This window comes from Cydia strobilella, chromosome 17 (genome assembly GCF_947568885.1).
Source record: "Cydia strobilella chromosome 17, ilCydStro3.1, whole genome shotgun sequence".
NCBI lineage: Eukaryota > Metazoa > Arthropoda > Insecta > Lepidoptera > Tortricidae > Cydia > Cydia strobilella.
This window is the reverse complement of record NC_086057.1, coordinates 1,772,081-1,786,423: the sequence shown is the minus strand read 5'-3', so window position 1 is coordinate 1,786,423 and position 14,343 is coordinate 1,772,081. Positions and strand designations below refer to the sequence as shown.

Here is a 14,343-nt window from a genome sequence, read left to right as displayed (position 1 = left end):
TATGGGTTTTTTAAAGACATTTCACATAAAAAATCATCATCATCATCATCATCATGTCAGCCGATAGACGGCCACTGCTGGACATAGGCCTCCCCCAAGGCTCGCCACTCCGACCGATCCTGTGCCGCTCGCAACCACCGAATTCCCGCGACCTTCACCAGGTCGTCGCTCCATCTTGTTGGAGGCCTACCGGCAGTTCGTCTTCCGGTACGCGGACGGCACTCCAGAACCTTCCGGCCCCACCGGCCATCAGTTCTGCGAGCAATCTGCCCCGCCCACTGCCACTTAAGGTTTGCAATTCTGCGAGCTATGTCGGTGACCCTAGTTCTACTGCGGATATCATCATTTCTGACTCTATCACGCAGAGAAACCCCGAGCATAGCTCTCTCCATTGCCCTTTGCGTGACCTTGAGCCTTCTTATGCGCCTTCTTATGTGCCTTCTTCACATAAAAAATACATTGTTTAAATTGTGTAATGTACGGAACCCTTGGAACGCGAGTCCGACTCGCACTTGGCCGGTTTTTTACTGTTTATTCATATATCGAGGTTTAGACTAGCAAGAACTTGCATGCAATTTACGTTACATTGCTGACTACTAAGGTAAACTGCATTCAAAATGGTTATCAGATACCGCAATGTAATGAAAATGGCATGCAAGTTCTTGCTAGTCTAAACCTCGCTTATTGCTTAGACACCTACTACTGAGTATTTAATATATTTCAATCACATAAAGCAATAATAATGTAAATATTGAAAGGTGGTTAATTTATGGAAATACATTTAATTTGAAAATAAAAAGTCCTTAATCCTATGGTCAGCCTCCTCCGGCTGACTTCTGGGTTTACGAACTTTTGAAAATTACTGCCTCGAAACTTTGTTGTGGTCGTAGAGGTAGGTACTCAACTACGTGTAGTATAGTGCTCACTCCATACATCAGTTTTGTTATCAAAAAAGACTATTATTTTCGTAGTCGACATTTTCAAGTAGCGGAATTATCAGTACTGCTAATCGACAATAGATATTGCGACGAACGGAAAGTCTAATGCTCAACGATGTTTAGCTAATATTATAACCGGATTAACCAGAACTCTATTTCCAACTCCTTCTGCTTATAATGAAATGAAAGCATTTATTTCGGATACAAATAATCCATATTATGTTAGTAGTAACTTATATTAGGTGTGTTAGTAGAAAGTATAATTATAATTGACATGCACGGACATCCAGTGAGCGAGGATAGGGCTGTCCATCCTCTCAGCGATCACCTTCAGGAGAGTGTTGGTACTGCCCCGCACGCGTTCGCCCAGGAACGCCACGCGCTTGCGCAGCACGGCTTGAAAACCGTCAGTTCTCCACGCGGCGAACATTCCTGACGTGCTGCAGCGCCAGGGCAGCCCCAACAACCCCCTGAAGGCGTTATTGTACTGGACGCGCAGAGCACTGTAGGCTTTTTTGGTGTAGTCACTCCACAGGTTGCACGTGTATAGGTTTTGGCAATACGTTTTGAACAGGGTTATTTTCACCTCAGTAGAACAACGCAAACCTGCGAGAAAGCATGTTACACCTTACTGACAGTGCTCTGCGCTCCCTTTCTATATCAATATCATCTTTTAGAGTGTCAGTAATCCAGTGACCCAAGTATTTGAACCTAGTAACTGTTTGAAGAGGAGAACCACTGAGCATTATTGGCGGAATGGGATATGTTTTAGAGCCAGACTTGAACAGTAATACCTCACTCTTTTTTACATTATATTTTAGTCCGTACGTGTTAGTTGTAAATTGTTGAGTCTTCACTTTTCGTCAGTCGCGACACAAGTGACATCTAGTGTCGAGTAGCAGACTGATAATTACGTTACTTGACGCTAGATGTAGACTACGAAAATAATAGTTATTTTACACACACAGCATAACTGTAACAAAACTGATGTATTAATTATCTTTGGTATGTAATGGACAAATACAGCCCATCAATGTACGAGTAGATATTAGCAAAAAAATATATATTGTCTACAGGGAGGTGTACAGTGGAATTTTGAGAAAATACTAATGACGAATAATAACATTTTATATTCAACAAAGATGTAAAAAAAAACGAATTAAAGAAAGAAAGAAAGAAAGAAATAAAGAAAATACATTTATTTTAATTACATGTTTCCTTGTATCCAATTAAGATATGCCGTGACTCTGCTAAATACCGAAGGATATCCCCCTTGGCAGTGATCGCCGATGCCAAATGACGTCACACCGATCTGGAATAAAAAAACCTGAGTTATTACCATTCTCGGGCGTGATGTGTGTGTGTGTGTGTGTGTGTGTGTGTGACACTGACAATGATTTTTTTATTATGAGTGATAAAAATTGAACACAACGTTTAAACTTCGATTGAAAGTATTTCATAAATACATATAATCACGCCTATTTTCCCGGAGGGGTAGGCAGGGACCACGAATCTCCACTTGCTACGATTCTGACATACCTCTTTCGCTTCCTTCACTCTCATAACATTCCTCATACACCTCATAGTGTAACATAGATAATGTAATTTAATATTTAATTTTTAAGTAAATACAAATGTTTGACGTCATAAAGAGATTGTAAAATCCTATTATGAAAATAAACGATATGATGATATGACAATGTTCCATACTTATAGTAATTATGGAACTCTGCCAGATCCATAACAAGAGACACGCTCGCCGGTTTAGGGTGCTCTTGACCTGGCCTTTATTCAGTAATTCAAATATACTTAAACGAAAATAGATGTCATACCCTAAAATGAACTGATCGAGCCCTCAAGCGGCCGAGACAGTGGTTCCAGAGGTCATTGAAGGGGTTGGTCACTTTTTCTTTAGAACATCTATTTCAGTTTGTATAAAATGTGAGCAAGTAATTATCAGCATACGAACCAGAATCCTCTGATTATTCCACACAGCAGTCAGCGGGTCGCCGGAATCCCCATCACATGTCCCGACCCCATTAGCCCCGTTCGTACAAAGATGGCTGCCATGTATTGCCATGTCGAAGCTTTGCTGGCAAACGGTGCTGGCGATCATTTGCAGTCACGTATTGTAGGAAAAGTTGTTACACTATTGTAAAACTTAATTCCTTTAGCATACGAACCAGAATCCTCTGATTATTCCACACAGCAGTCAGCGGGCCGCCGGAATCCCTGTCACATGTCCCGACCCCATTGGCCCCGTTCGTACAAAGATGACTGCCATGTATTGCCATGTCGAAGCTTTGCTGGCAAGCGGTGCTGGCGATCATTTGCAGTCACGTGTTGTAGGAAAACTTGTTACACTATTGTAAAACTTAATTCCTTTAGCATACGAACCAGAATCCTTTGATTATTCCACACAGCAGTCAGCGGGCCGCCGGAATCCCCGTCACATGTCCCGACCCCATTGGCCCCGTTCGTAAAAAGATGGCTGCCATGTATTGCCATGTCGAAGCTTTGCTGGCAAACGGTGCTGGCGATCATTTGCAGTCACGTGTTGTAGGAAAAGTTGTTAGACTATTGTAAAACTTAATTCCTTTAGCATACGAACCAGAATCCTCTCATTATTCCACACAGCAGTCAGCGGGCCGCCGGAATCCCCGTCACATGTCCCGACCCCATTTGGCCCCGTTCATACAAAGATGGCTGCCATGTATTGCCATGTCGAAGCTTTGCTGGCAAACGGTGCTGGCGATCATTTGCAGTCACGTGTTGTAGGAAAACTTGTTACACTATTGTAAAACTTAATTCCTTTAGCATACGAACCAGAATCCTCTCATTATTCCACACAGCAGTCAGCGGGCCGCCGGAATCACCGTCACATGTCCCGACCCCATTGGCCCCGTTCGTACAAAGATGGCTGCCATGTATGGCCACGTCAAAGCTCTGCTGGCAGACGGTGTTGGTGATGACTTGCAGGGTCACGTGGTGGAGGGAGGTCGTAGTTGGGAAGTTGTTTTGAGCTGAAATAGATAAGAAAATTCTTAAAATCACATTTCTATAGCCAACATACCAATCGCTTACGCTCCGTAGCGATCGAAACGCATCTGTCACTGTCGCAGTAATATGGAAGAGTGATAGAGAGACACATGAAGTGTTTCGTTGTCGTAGCGATAGCGATTGTCACCTTGGTTGGCCAAGGCCGGCAGTATGTGTCCAGAACTGGCAATTACGCTACGAATTCAGATTCATGTTTGCTTTACATTGCGTGCCTAATTAGTGCAACTTATGCAAGGCTTAATACATAAAGCTCGCAATCTACAGCATATCAAAATGTTTGTAATATATCTCGGTACATTTGCTATATTTGGACGCAAATTATATTTGTAACTGAAGTAAGAATTCCAGACGTGATATAAACAATCACCGTTTCCATACCGTTACGTATCCGTTGTGAATATTATAATGAGTAAAAATCGTGAAAGTTTAAATCAGTGTGATATAAACAAATTTACGAAACGCGGCAGTAGATTATTACCCTTTTTTAAGTCGCGTCAAGCTATAGAGGCGTACATTACATAAGAGTTTTTAAGTGCAAGTTTGGCCAGCCACATCAGAGCTCATGAGAGGAAAAAACCTTGATTGTTGAGGTCGCCGTCATCGAAATCGATGTGGGGGACTATATACATTACATAAACGTTCTGTTTTTCTTGTATAAAGTTAAATACTGTAAATCACAACTTTCGGTACCACATCATCATCATCTTTCGATTTACTTATTCATGGCCTAAATAATAATAATAATAATAATATAATAATATAAGCCTTTTATTCAGACATATTTTTTTTACAATTTGAGAGTTTAAATATTATTGTACACAACTTATCCAAGTATATAATTTAACATGATATTAATGTTTCAGACAACATCGGTTTCGGTTTGGTCTGTATGCCGTTTGGCAAAGGCCTCTTCCATCCCTTTCCATTTTTCCCTGTCTCTCGCCAGTCTGGTCCAATGTCTCCCTGTGAATTTTACAATTTCGTCTTCCCATCTCATTTTTGGTGGTCCTTGATAGAGGCGTACATTACATAAGAGTTTTTAAGTGCAAGTTTGGCCAGCCACATCAGAGCTCATGAGAGGAAAAAACCTTGATTGTTGAGGTCGCCGTCATCGAAATCGATGTGGGGGACTATATACATTACATAAACGTTCTGTTTTTCTTGTATAAAGTTAAATACTGTAAATCACAACTTTCGGTACCACATCATCATCATCTTTCGATTTACTTATTCATGGCCTAAAAGCACTGCTTAATTAATTTTCACTCACCGTCACTGGTCTTGCCATAACCGGAGGCGACGGCGGTAACGCCGGCAAAATCTCGGTTCACGTCTGATACTGACGGCAGTGGGATTGGTTGGATGTTATCTGCGGATTGACAGTCTGGTTAGGAAACCAATTTATTATGCGATTTAGCCAAGCAATGAGTTATAATTATGAGTGACGCGATGGTGTGATCTGACCGCCAACATCGAAAAATCTAAAATCGTTATCTGACTCTATCGCTCTTGCATATTCGAGCGACAAGGCAGATAACAAAGAAAGAAAGAAATCTTATCTTATCTTATCGTATCTTATCTTAGCTTATCTTATCTTATCTTAACGTTTTTCGATTTTTCGATGTTGGCGGTATCATCAGAAGTCGTTTCAAGTGGATATATGCCTATGCCGCTGAGCAACACTTTCTAGTTTTACACAAAGCGACAGATAGGGAGATGTCGAGAGCTGCAATTAGAAAAAAAAAATTGATTTAGGTAATCAGGGAGGACTTGTCAAGTGCCATAATATTTTTTCATCGAACTGTGTTAATTTATGTGCACGCAGCGACTCGTATTTCCACGGATGTGCCGTGAATGCTTACTCATGCTTGTTTTCAAAGCGTTTTATAAATATAGTTTTTTTTTGCGATTGAAAAAACATAAACTTCTAAAGGCCCCATAGTTCTAACACTTCTAACTCGAAACGATAATATACATAAAATTACGTAAATTGTTCATGTATTTCTTTAGTTTAGGTGCAGGTGCACAGATATTCTGCGAGTACTAGTAGCAACACAATTCAGAACTGATACACCTTATCTCCTTGGAATAAGGCTCAAGAATATTATACTAAACTACGTCGACCATACTGTCAGCATCAAAAGTCGCAGATGAGATTACACTTCCAAAGTATCTATTTATTAAGAGCCCACTATGTCCCACTGCTGGGCAGGCTTTCCCACTCTTTTCGGTTTGGTGCTAATTTTGGCCAGTCTAAAAAGTCTACCATTCCCTAATAGCTTTTTGAAATGATTTATATCTACATAATTTATTATAACAATGAAAGCATGGCAAATACATGTTGTACCCGTGAAAATGTGCGGTTATTAGGTTTAAAGAACTTTATTCCTCAAAGGAAAGGAAAAAGGAATACAAGTGTATAATATCTTGAATTACAAGAACATCAAAAGAGCAGTTTACATTAAATGTAGGTACTCACTATTATATCTATAAAATAAAAATAAAAAACTAATAATATTAACTATATTCTTATAATATTGGCTATGTGCGAAATTGGTGGTGCTACAATACAAGCTATAAACGCACTAAGTGGTAAAAATATAGACTTTCGTGGGACGACATCTTCATACTATTTGGCAGCTGCCAACTGTCGAATAAGCTATAGGTATAAATAGTGAGGGACATAGCATGTCCCTCACCCGCGCTAGGGCGAGGCGGCGCGGCGCCAGTCTTGCTCTCAGCGAATTTTTTTTTTAAACTATTGCACAATAAAATTAAGTACAAATGGCGGCTTTAATGCCTACAGGCATTCTGTATCAGTCAACCATAGGGCAAAACAGAGATTCTCGAATGTGGGTGCAGTGAGAAAAATATTTAGGAAAACGTACGTATAAGCAATTTTGAACATTGACATTATTTACAATGTTACACCTATTATAATAACTACATAATATAGACATATTGCTATATAATAAAAAGCGCTGGTGGCCTAGCGGTAAGAGCGTGCGACTTTCAATCCGGAGGTCGCGGGTTCAAACCCCGGCTCGTACCAATGAGTTTTTCGGAACTTATGTACGAAATATCATTTGATATTTACCAGTCGCTTTTCGGTGAAGGAAAACAGTTCGTGAGGAAACCGGACTGATCCTAACAAGGCCTAGGTCCCCCTCTGGGTTGAAAGGTCAGATGGCAGTCGCTTTCGTAAAAACTAGTGCCTACGTCGATTCTTAGGATTAGTTGTCAAGCGGACCCCAGGCTCCCAGGAGCCGTGGTAAAATGCCGAGATAACGCGAGGAAGAAGACTAATTTATTGAATATAAAAATTTAAAAAAAAGTAAAATTATTTTTTTATAAATAAATAAATTAAAATTGAAATTATTGAATAAGCAAAAAATATTACAGCATGTGGTAGGCAAAACCTTGAGGAGAGTTTGCCAATGCCGATGTATATTTTGTAAAACGATTACAGCTCACAGATCTCAAGGATACTATTATTAGTGGATCTTAGATACTTTTATCGCTTTGTTTTATCCTAATTTTGATGCAGACTGTACCTACTGTGTACAGCTGGTTAAATATCGTGTTAGTTCGTAATTTATGAGCACAAACAGACGGCGCTGAATTTGTGTCGCTAACTGTTTTTGTACGTTTGTTTGTTAATTGCCGTTTGCTGTTGCAAACTAATTCGTGCCAATAATTCCGTTATAGAATTGTGAAATACATAATAGATTTAGATTTAGATTTATTTATTTCATAATATTAAATTACAATATAAATTATTTTTACTTTTTTTTTTTTTTTTTTTTCGTATGGCTTTTTGTGTTACTGTACTTCAGAGATTTACAGTTTGTAGATATTGTACCGCTTCCTTGGTTAAGGTGGTGAAATCCTCCACCTGCCCATGGTATCTGGTTAGAGGACAATCAAATACCGTGTGGTGTACGGTCTGCTCGGGTGCTCCACATCGGCATACTGGTGACTCGCACCAGTTCCATTTGTGCCATAAGTAAGCACAGTTCCCAACTCCGGTCCTTATCCGATTCAGCATCACTAATCTATACGAATTTATATTATGATCGTCAAGTGGAAAATAACAATTGATATATAATCATATATTATTACATAGTCGAGGCAGCAAAATGCCACAATTCAAATGTTTTTAATAAACCTACTAGGTATCTATTATGCCCCAGAAACTTCCACATTGTGAAAATAAATGTGGCGCATGTACTGTGACTAAAAACGCCCCATATGAAAAGCGCGCCGAATTTTGAAAAAGAAGCTTAAAGTTTATAGTTGCCATACATTTTTTCTCGTTATAAGGAATCTAAGAAAAGTATTTAAGATACATTTGGACAATATTTTGTTTGAAATTTACGTTTTGAAACTCGTATACCTGTACAAAAATGTTTTTTTTTTTTTAATAGTCTGTAGTGTCCCACTGCTGGGCAAAGGCCACGCCCTTTGATTTTCATGACTCCCGTTGTTGAGCTGTTTCCGGCCAGTTATTAGTGAAGGTGTCTTTCAAAACACTTTATCTTAGAGTCAGACCAAGAAAAGTCTGCAACGATTTTGATAACACACGGTGCAAGTGTTATTTTAAACGTTAAACTTCTATGAAATGATGACGTACAAATAACACTTGCACTGCGTACGCAATCAAAATCGTTGCAGACTTTACTTGGTCCATAGAGCAACTTATACTAGAGCGGTACTGTTATAGTAAATTTTGTAACCCCAGTAAATTCACTGCCATCTGTCGACACATTTTAAAACTAAAATTGAACATTTGTAAAAATACGATAAAATGTATATAAATACAGATAAATGATTTTTTTTATTTGCATTAATTATTTTGATGATTTTGACCCATGTTCTTTCACTGATATGCTTTAAAATTGTTAAATAACAAACGAAACCGTCAACGCCATCTATACGACTGTAGGCCAAAACTAGTAGCGCCCTCTGAACGAGAATCAAATTTTCTTGATTTTCGAGGCACGTTTTTTCCTTAGACTGTATCCATCTATTACGGAGTTATATCTATCTTTGCTTGGTCTAACTCTAATAATATCATTTTGTATTGTTTTAAGTTTTAAAGTGCAAAATTAACGACCTTTTGTGCAAACATACCTATTTAATTTCAGTTTCTTAAGTTACAATGAAAAGAAAACACTTGGAAAACACTGTCAATTATGCTACCTTATCTTATCTAACTTATCCTATATTCTTATACCAGTGAATTCTAAGAGCATTTCAGGTCAATCACTTTCTTTAATTACACGAAAACACTCCGTACAAAAACAATCTACTCAATGTAAATGGCTCAACTTCGTCAAAGCTATTTGTTCCGTAATAATTGGGTGAATACATTTTTAGAACACTTAATTTCGTGTCCCTAGACTCCCTAGCAAAGAAAAATCGTTTTTTGAAAAACCATGTTGATTTTTTTACTTTTTTGTTTACACGGGCATTATTAGATCCATAAGTATTGATTTAACACATTAGAATTAACAAATTAATCAGAATAAAGTTACATTTTGTACGGTAACGCAGCAGAAAAATACAAAAATGGTGTGTCCCTGATTTTTGTATGGGAGAAAACTTTTTTAACACGAAATTAAGTGTTCTTAAAGTTGATTTACCCAATTATAAAATCTGGAATACTGACAGGATTATTCGGATATTGACTTTGAACACGTTTTAAGCAATCGTAAACTACCCAACTAGTCAAAAAGTCCCAACTATGGTCCAAAATTCATTGGAATATATATTTGGTCAGGTGTCAATATTATTTGAAGGTTGTTCTTAGGCTATTTGTATAAATCAAAGAAAACAAAACCAAAAAAAATAATACATAGGAACTGTCATAGAGACCATCATTGAACGAGTAAAGTACTTATACAGGATGGCTAAAAAATAAGTGCATTCCCGTTGCCAGGGAGGTTTTGGGAATATACTGAGCAACTTTTACTATGGGATCAACCACGAAATAGCGAAAAAAAATCGCGAGAAAATGGACCAACCAAAAAAAAAGCAGCCAAATATTTTTCGCGATTTCGGGGTTGGTCCCATAGTAAAAGTCGCTCAGTATAATTCCAAAACCTCCTTGGTAACGAGAATGCACTTATTATTTAGCCACCGTGTATAGTGTGCAAAACATTCCAGTTTATAAACGGCTTATAAGGCAATTTGGGGTATTTTCTATGAAAAGGGACCTTATTGTCGATGGCGCATACGCCGCACAGCGTCGCGCGGCATTGTATTTATATCGGAGCATCGTTAATAATGGCGTAAGCGCCACCGACAATAAGGTCCTTTTTATAGAAAATGCTACATAATAAAATACAATTAAGGTCAATGCGGCCAAATCGGTCTGCGGAAAATTCCGTACACGAGTGCTCGTTTCAAACAATAGTAAAAGATTGTTAACTTCATCGACAAAGCTGCGATTGCTTTTAATGTCAGCAGTTACAAGCAAGTGAGCTCTTTCCTACGTTTGAAATAAGTTTTTGGCAAACATTTCATTTTTGGTACATGCTTTTATCGCTGACCGTACTTTTATTTCCACAGTTAACTAATACTCATCGAGACAATTCTAAAAACCCCGAACACAATTAGGTTTCGTTTTATCACAGGGTTCCTGTGGCCACCTCCTGTCTCCATCATCAGATCGGCTCGATGGTACCATATTATTGCATTGTCACCCGACTTACTTATGTAGCAAAGTCGGGAAGTAGGTCAAATTTAACTTGCAAGATTTGACCCGTACTTACATACAAACATGCATAGGTACATTAAAGGATTTGCCACACTAGATGCGTTCTGCGGTCAGCGGTCAGGTCAAACCCGCTTTATGTATAAACAACATTGACAGCAACCTTTGAAGTTGAAGTTTGACCTGACCGCTGCCCGCAGAACACATCTAGTGTGGCAAATCCTTGAAAGTTAATAAAAAGCTTGTAAAAATAGAAAAAATACGCTCGTTTACAGAATTGCAGAATTGTTCGTTTGCAGACGGTCACATTAACCTTACATAAAACAATACTTACTGTTAAAACTAACACTACCAATCTTCACCATGGCAACATCGTACATAATATCATTAGGATTCCAAGAAGCATGAACGGTCACGTCACTGGAATCCACCCTGGTTCCGCCTGAGAACAGAGTCAAAGAACCCAGGACTATAGTGAAGGTCCTCGCTTGGTTCTGCCCGTCCCACCAGCAATGGGCTGCAGATAAAACCCTTGTGTCGGAGAGGAGAGATCCACCGCACACTGATGTCCAGCCGGAGGTTAAAGTTACTACGATGCCAGCCTGGAAATAGATTAATGACGTTATTCAATATTCATAAACGCGATACTGGGCTGAATTAGCTATGAGTAATTTGTTTTTATCTGTCATTTTAACTTATGTATTTGTAAGAAAGGGATAAAACATAATTTAACTAAATCAGGCCTATGAATAAGGGGGTAAGAGGACAGTGATGGGCGATCGCGGAGTCCTCATTTTTCTCGCTGGATATTGATATTTTGGAAAATACTTTTACACAATCAGTAAAATTCTATATTAACCATAGCCATGCCCCTTTGTTTTTTTCGCTTATTTGATAATTTATCATAAGAGGTAGAAGCGAAAATCAAATACTATTCAAATTTTTAAAAGCTAACTCATATCATAATTAAAAAATCCAAAAAATAACGTAACTATACATCAACCAGCGTTAAAATATTTACTGTAATGCTAATACTCAGAGGAAAATTGGGATAAATATATTAATGAAAAATAAATAAGATCACTTAAGGCCACTCTGATCACTTTTCTTTGGAAAACTTATACCTACGGAGAGTACGGAGTACGGGTTATTTATTGACTAAGTAACTCAAGTAACAATTAAGAAGACCAATTGTATTCCAATAATGACATAATGCGTGTAAGTTTTTGTATATGTATTTTAATTTATTTTTGACAATCACAATTCACAAAATAAATTGTCTTGTAGGCTATTTGCACTGCAATGTAATATTGTGTAATAAATTAATGTGAATCTTCACACACATTTTACCGTTGGTCACGATAACTGGATGCTGATAAGCAATAATGTGTCAACCCGCAAAACCTTCATGTAGTAACTACATTTACTCGTACATTTTAATGTTCAAACCATTTTTATGAATCCCAATTCCCAGTTGCCGCATGTTCAGTTCAATTCAATTCTTCTGGACACTACAGAATTGAAAAGTCTATTCTTGCTCGGTTAGAAGTTAGTTGGAGCAAAGTTTCCGAATACGTTCGAAACTTTCAGTTTAGTTCCAGTTGCATGTGTCGCGCACTGTTTCTTAATACTAGCGTGACATTAAAATGAAAAAAAAAATCGTCAGGCTAGGTTCACACGGCTTTAATTCTTCCCGTATACCGTATACGGGATTTTATCGAATACCGTAGTGACAGCAAAATTTGTATAGAAATGTTCAAAATCGTTTACACGGCTCTATCCAGCATAGACGCCGTGTGAACGACTTTGAACGTTTCCTTCTTATATACTCAGGTTTTGAAACACTCTGTTTTCTAGTCATATGAATTATAAGTGAACATCTGTCTTCTCTAATGTAAAAGATCTGACCAGATTGTACAAACGAATATTATAAACTGAAATAAATAACATATACAAAAAAAATAAAAGTGACAAAGTCCACCGGTAGCCGAGGCGGGAATCGAACCCGCGTCTTCAGCTCACACAAATTAAAAAATATTTCATAAAATAATTTGATATGTTCCCTAGTTGGTGTACAAACACAATTCACATTATTTTATAATAACGCTAAAAACTAACCTTATACGGATATGCATCAGTCGTGGCCGTCTGCGATCCCCCCACTATCCTCCCCACCACACTCTCAGATCGCAAGATCGCATCTGCCTTCGGCACTCCTAACCTAACATGATATCCAAAAGCACTCAATTCCGCTAACTGACCTGACACTTTGTTACTAGACAAGTTCGATATACAAAATAATAAAAAACAAATGAGCATCTTCATTATTTGAAAACATTTCATTATTTGAAACTGAATGGGGAATATCAACGCGGCATTTATTGATATAAAATAATTTAAATGAAGAAAGGTGTAAGTAAAGTAGAAAAGGTGAAATTTCAAATTATATCGTTTCACTCTATGTATAAGAATGGTCTTTCCAATAAAAATAATAGAATATGGCTTTTGAATGTTAATTGATAGTGTGTAATCTATAGATAAATATCTTATCAAATAGTTGCGGTTGATTACTGGAAATCAAAATATCACTTATTTGATGGTATCTTCACATACGCGCACTTGAATTATTGAAGTGTTTATGAGTCAAATTAATCATCAGTTACGGTTATTACCCTTTGGGCACGGAACCCTAAAAAATGTCCAAATAAAAATTTCGTACTTGATAGGTACTTAATTCCATTTTATTTTTATTAATCTATTATGTTGGTATCGGGAATAAAAGAGAGAACAACATAAGAATATTTATTTTATTCTGTTTTTTGTATTTGTTGTTATAGCGGCAACAGAAATACGTCGTCTGTGAAAATTTCAACGGTTCATGAGATACAGCCTGGTGACAGACATACAGACGGACAGACGGACAGCGGAGTCTTAGTAATAGGGTCCCGTTTTTACCCTTTGGGTACGGAACCCAAAAAGATAATCAAAAGGTCGAAGATGGTTTCATACTATCAAGGATAGATGTAATAGATGGATGCAGTCTAAGGAAAAAACGTGCCTCGAAAATCAAGAAAATTTGATTCTCGATCAGAGGGCGCTACTAGCTTTGGCCTACTGTCGTATAGATGGCGTTGACGGTTTCGTTTGTTATTTAACAATTTTAACGCATATCAGTGAAAGAACATGGGTCAAAATCATAAAAATAATTAATGCAAATAAAAAAAATCATTTATCCATATTTAAATACATTTTATCGTATTTTTATAAATCTTCATTTTTAGTTTAAAAGTGTGTCGATAGATGGCAGTGAATTTACTGTGGTTACAAAATCTACTATGACAGTACCGCTCTATCTTATTATATCCTCTTTGATACTATTCTATGAGGATGTATTGTAAAAAGTAATTTGTTAATTTCTTCGTAACCGCTACACCGGCATTTATGATATATGATGATAGGTACACACTGTATAGTCTAGATTCCGTGTGAATTGTTTCATGCCATTTGCCGTTGATTAAAACGTGTAAATTTCCCCCTTCCCCCTTAATTCGTCACGTTTAAAAGTTTCTTCGTATGATAATTTGTTTTGTTCGCGGAGTTTGTCAGACTTCACCGTGCATGGCTCTC

The 14,343-nt window shown here is 37.7% G+C and overlaps 1 protein-coding gene across 1 annotated transcript; it reads right to left on the bottom strand.

Annotated features, from left to right (window-relative positions):
• Nucleotides 1-2,126: 2,126 nt before the first annotated feature.
• LOC134748696 (collagenase-like) lies at nt 2,127-13,047 on the bottom strand. Its single transcript, XM_063683463.1, has 5 exons — nt 12,835-13,047; nt 11,051-11,318; nt 5,269-5,367; nt 3,765-3,961; nt 2,127-2,250 (listed from the first exon to the last, which is right to left on the bottom strand). Exons 1-5 carry the CDS (start codon nt 13,039-13,041, stop codon nt 2,146-2,148), a joined length of 876 nt encoding a protein of 291 aa, XP_063539533.1. The 5' UTR covers nt 13,042-13,047; the 3' UTR covers nt 2,127-2,145.
• Between the last annotated feature and the right edge of the window lie 1,296 nt (nt 13,048-14,343).

What these genes read in the sequence shown, in the direction of transcription:
- LOC134748696 (XM_063683463.1), bottom strand. Translation starts at nt 13,041, where the DNA reads ATGAAGATGCTCATTTGTTTTTTATTATTTTGTATATCGAACTTGTCT. An exon ending in TGGTAGTGTTAGTTTTAACA is followed by an intron (nt 5,368 to 11,050) that starts GTAAGTATTGTT and finishes GTCAATCCGCAG; the next exon opens with ATAACATCCAACCAATCCCA. An exon ending in TTATGGCAAGACCAGTGACG is followed by an intron (nt 3,962 to 5,268) that starts GTGAGTGAAAAT and finishes TATCTATTTCAG; the next exon opens with CTCAAAACAACTTCCCAACT.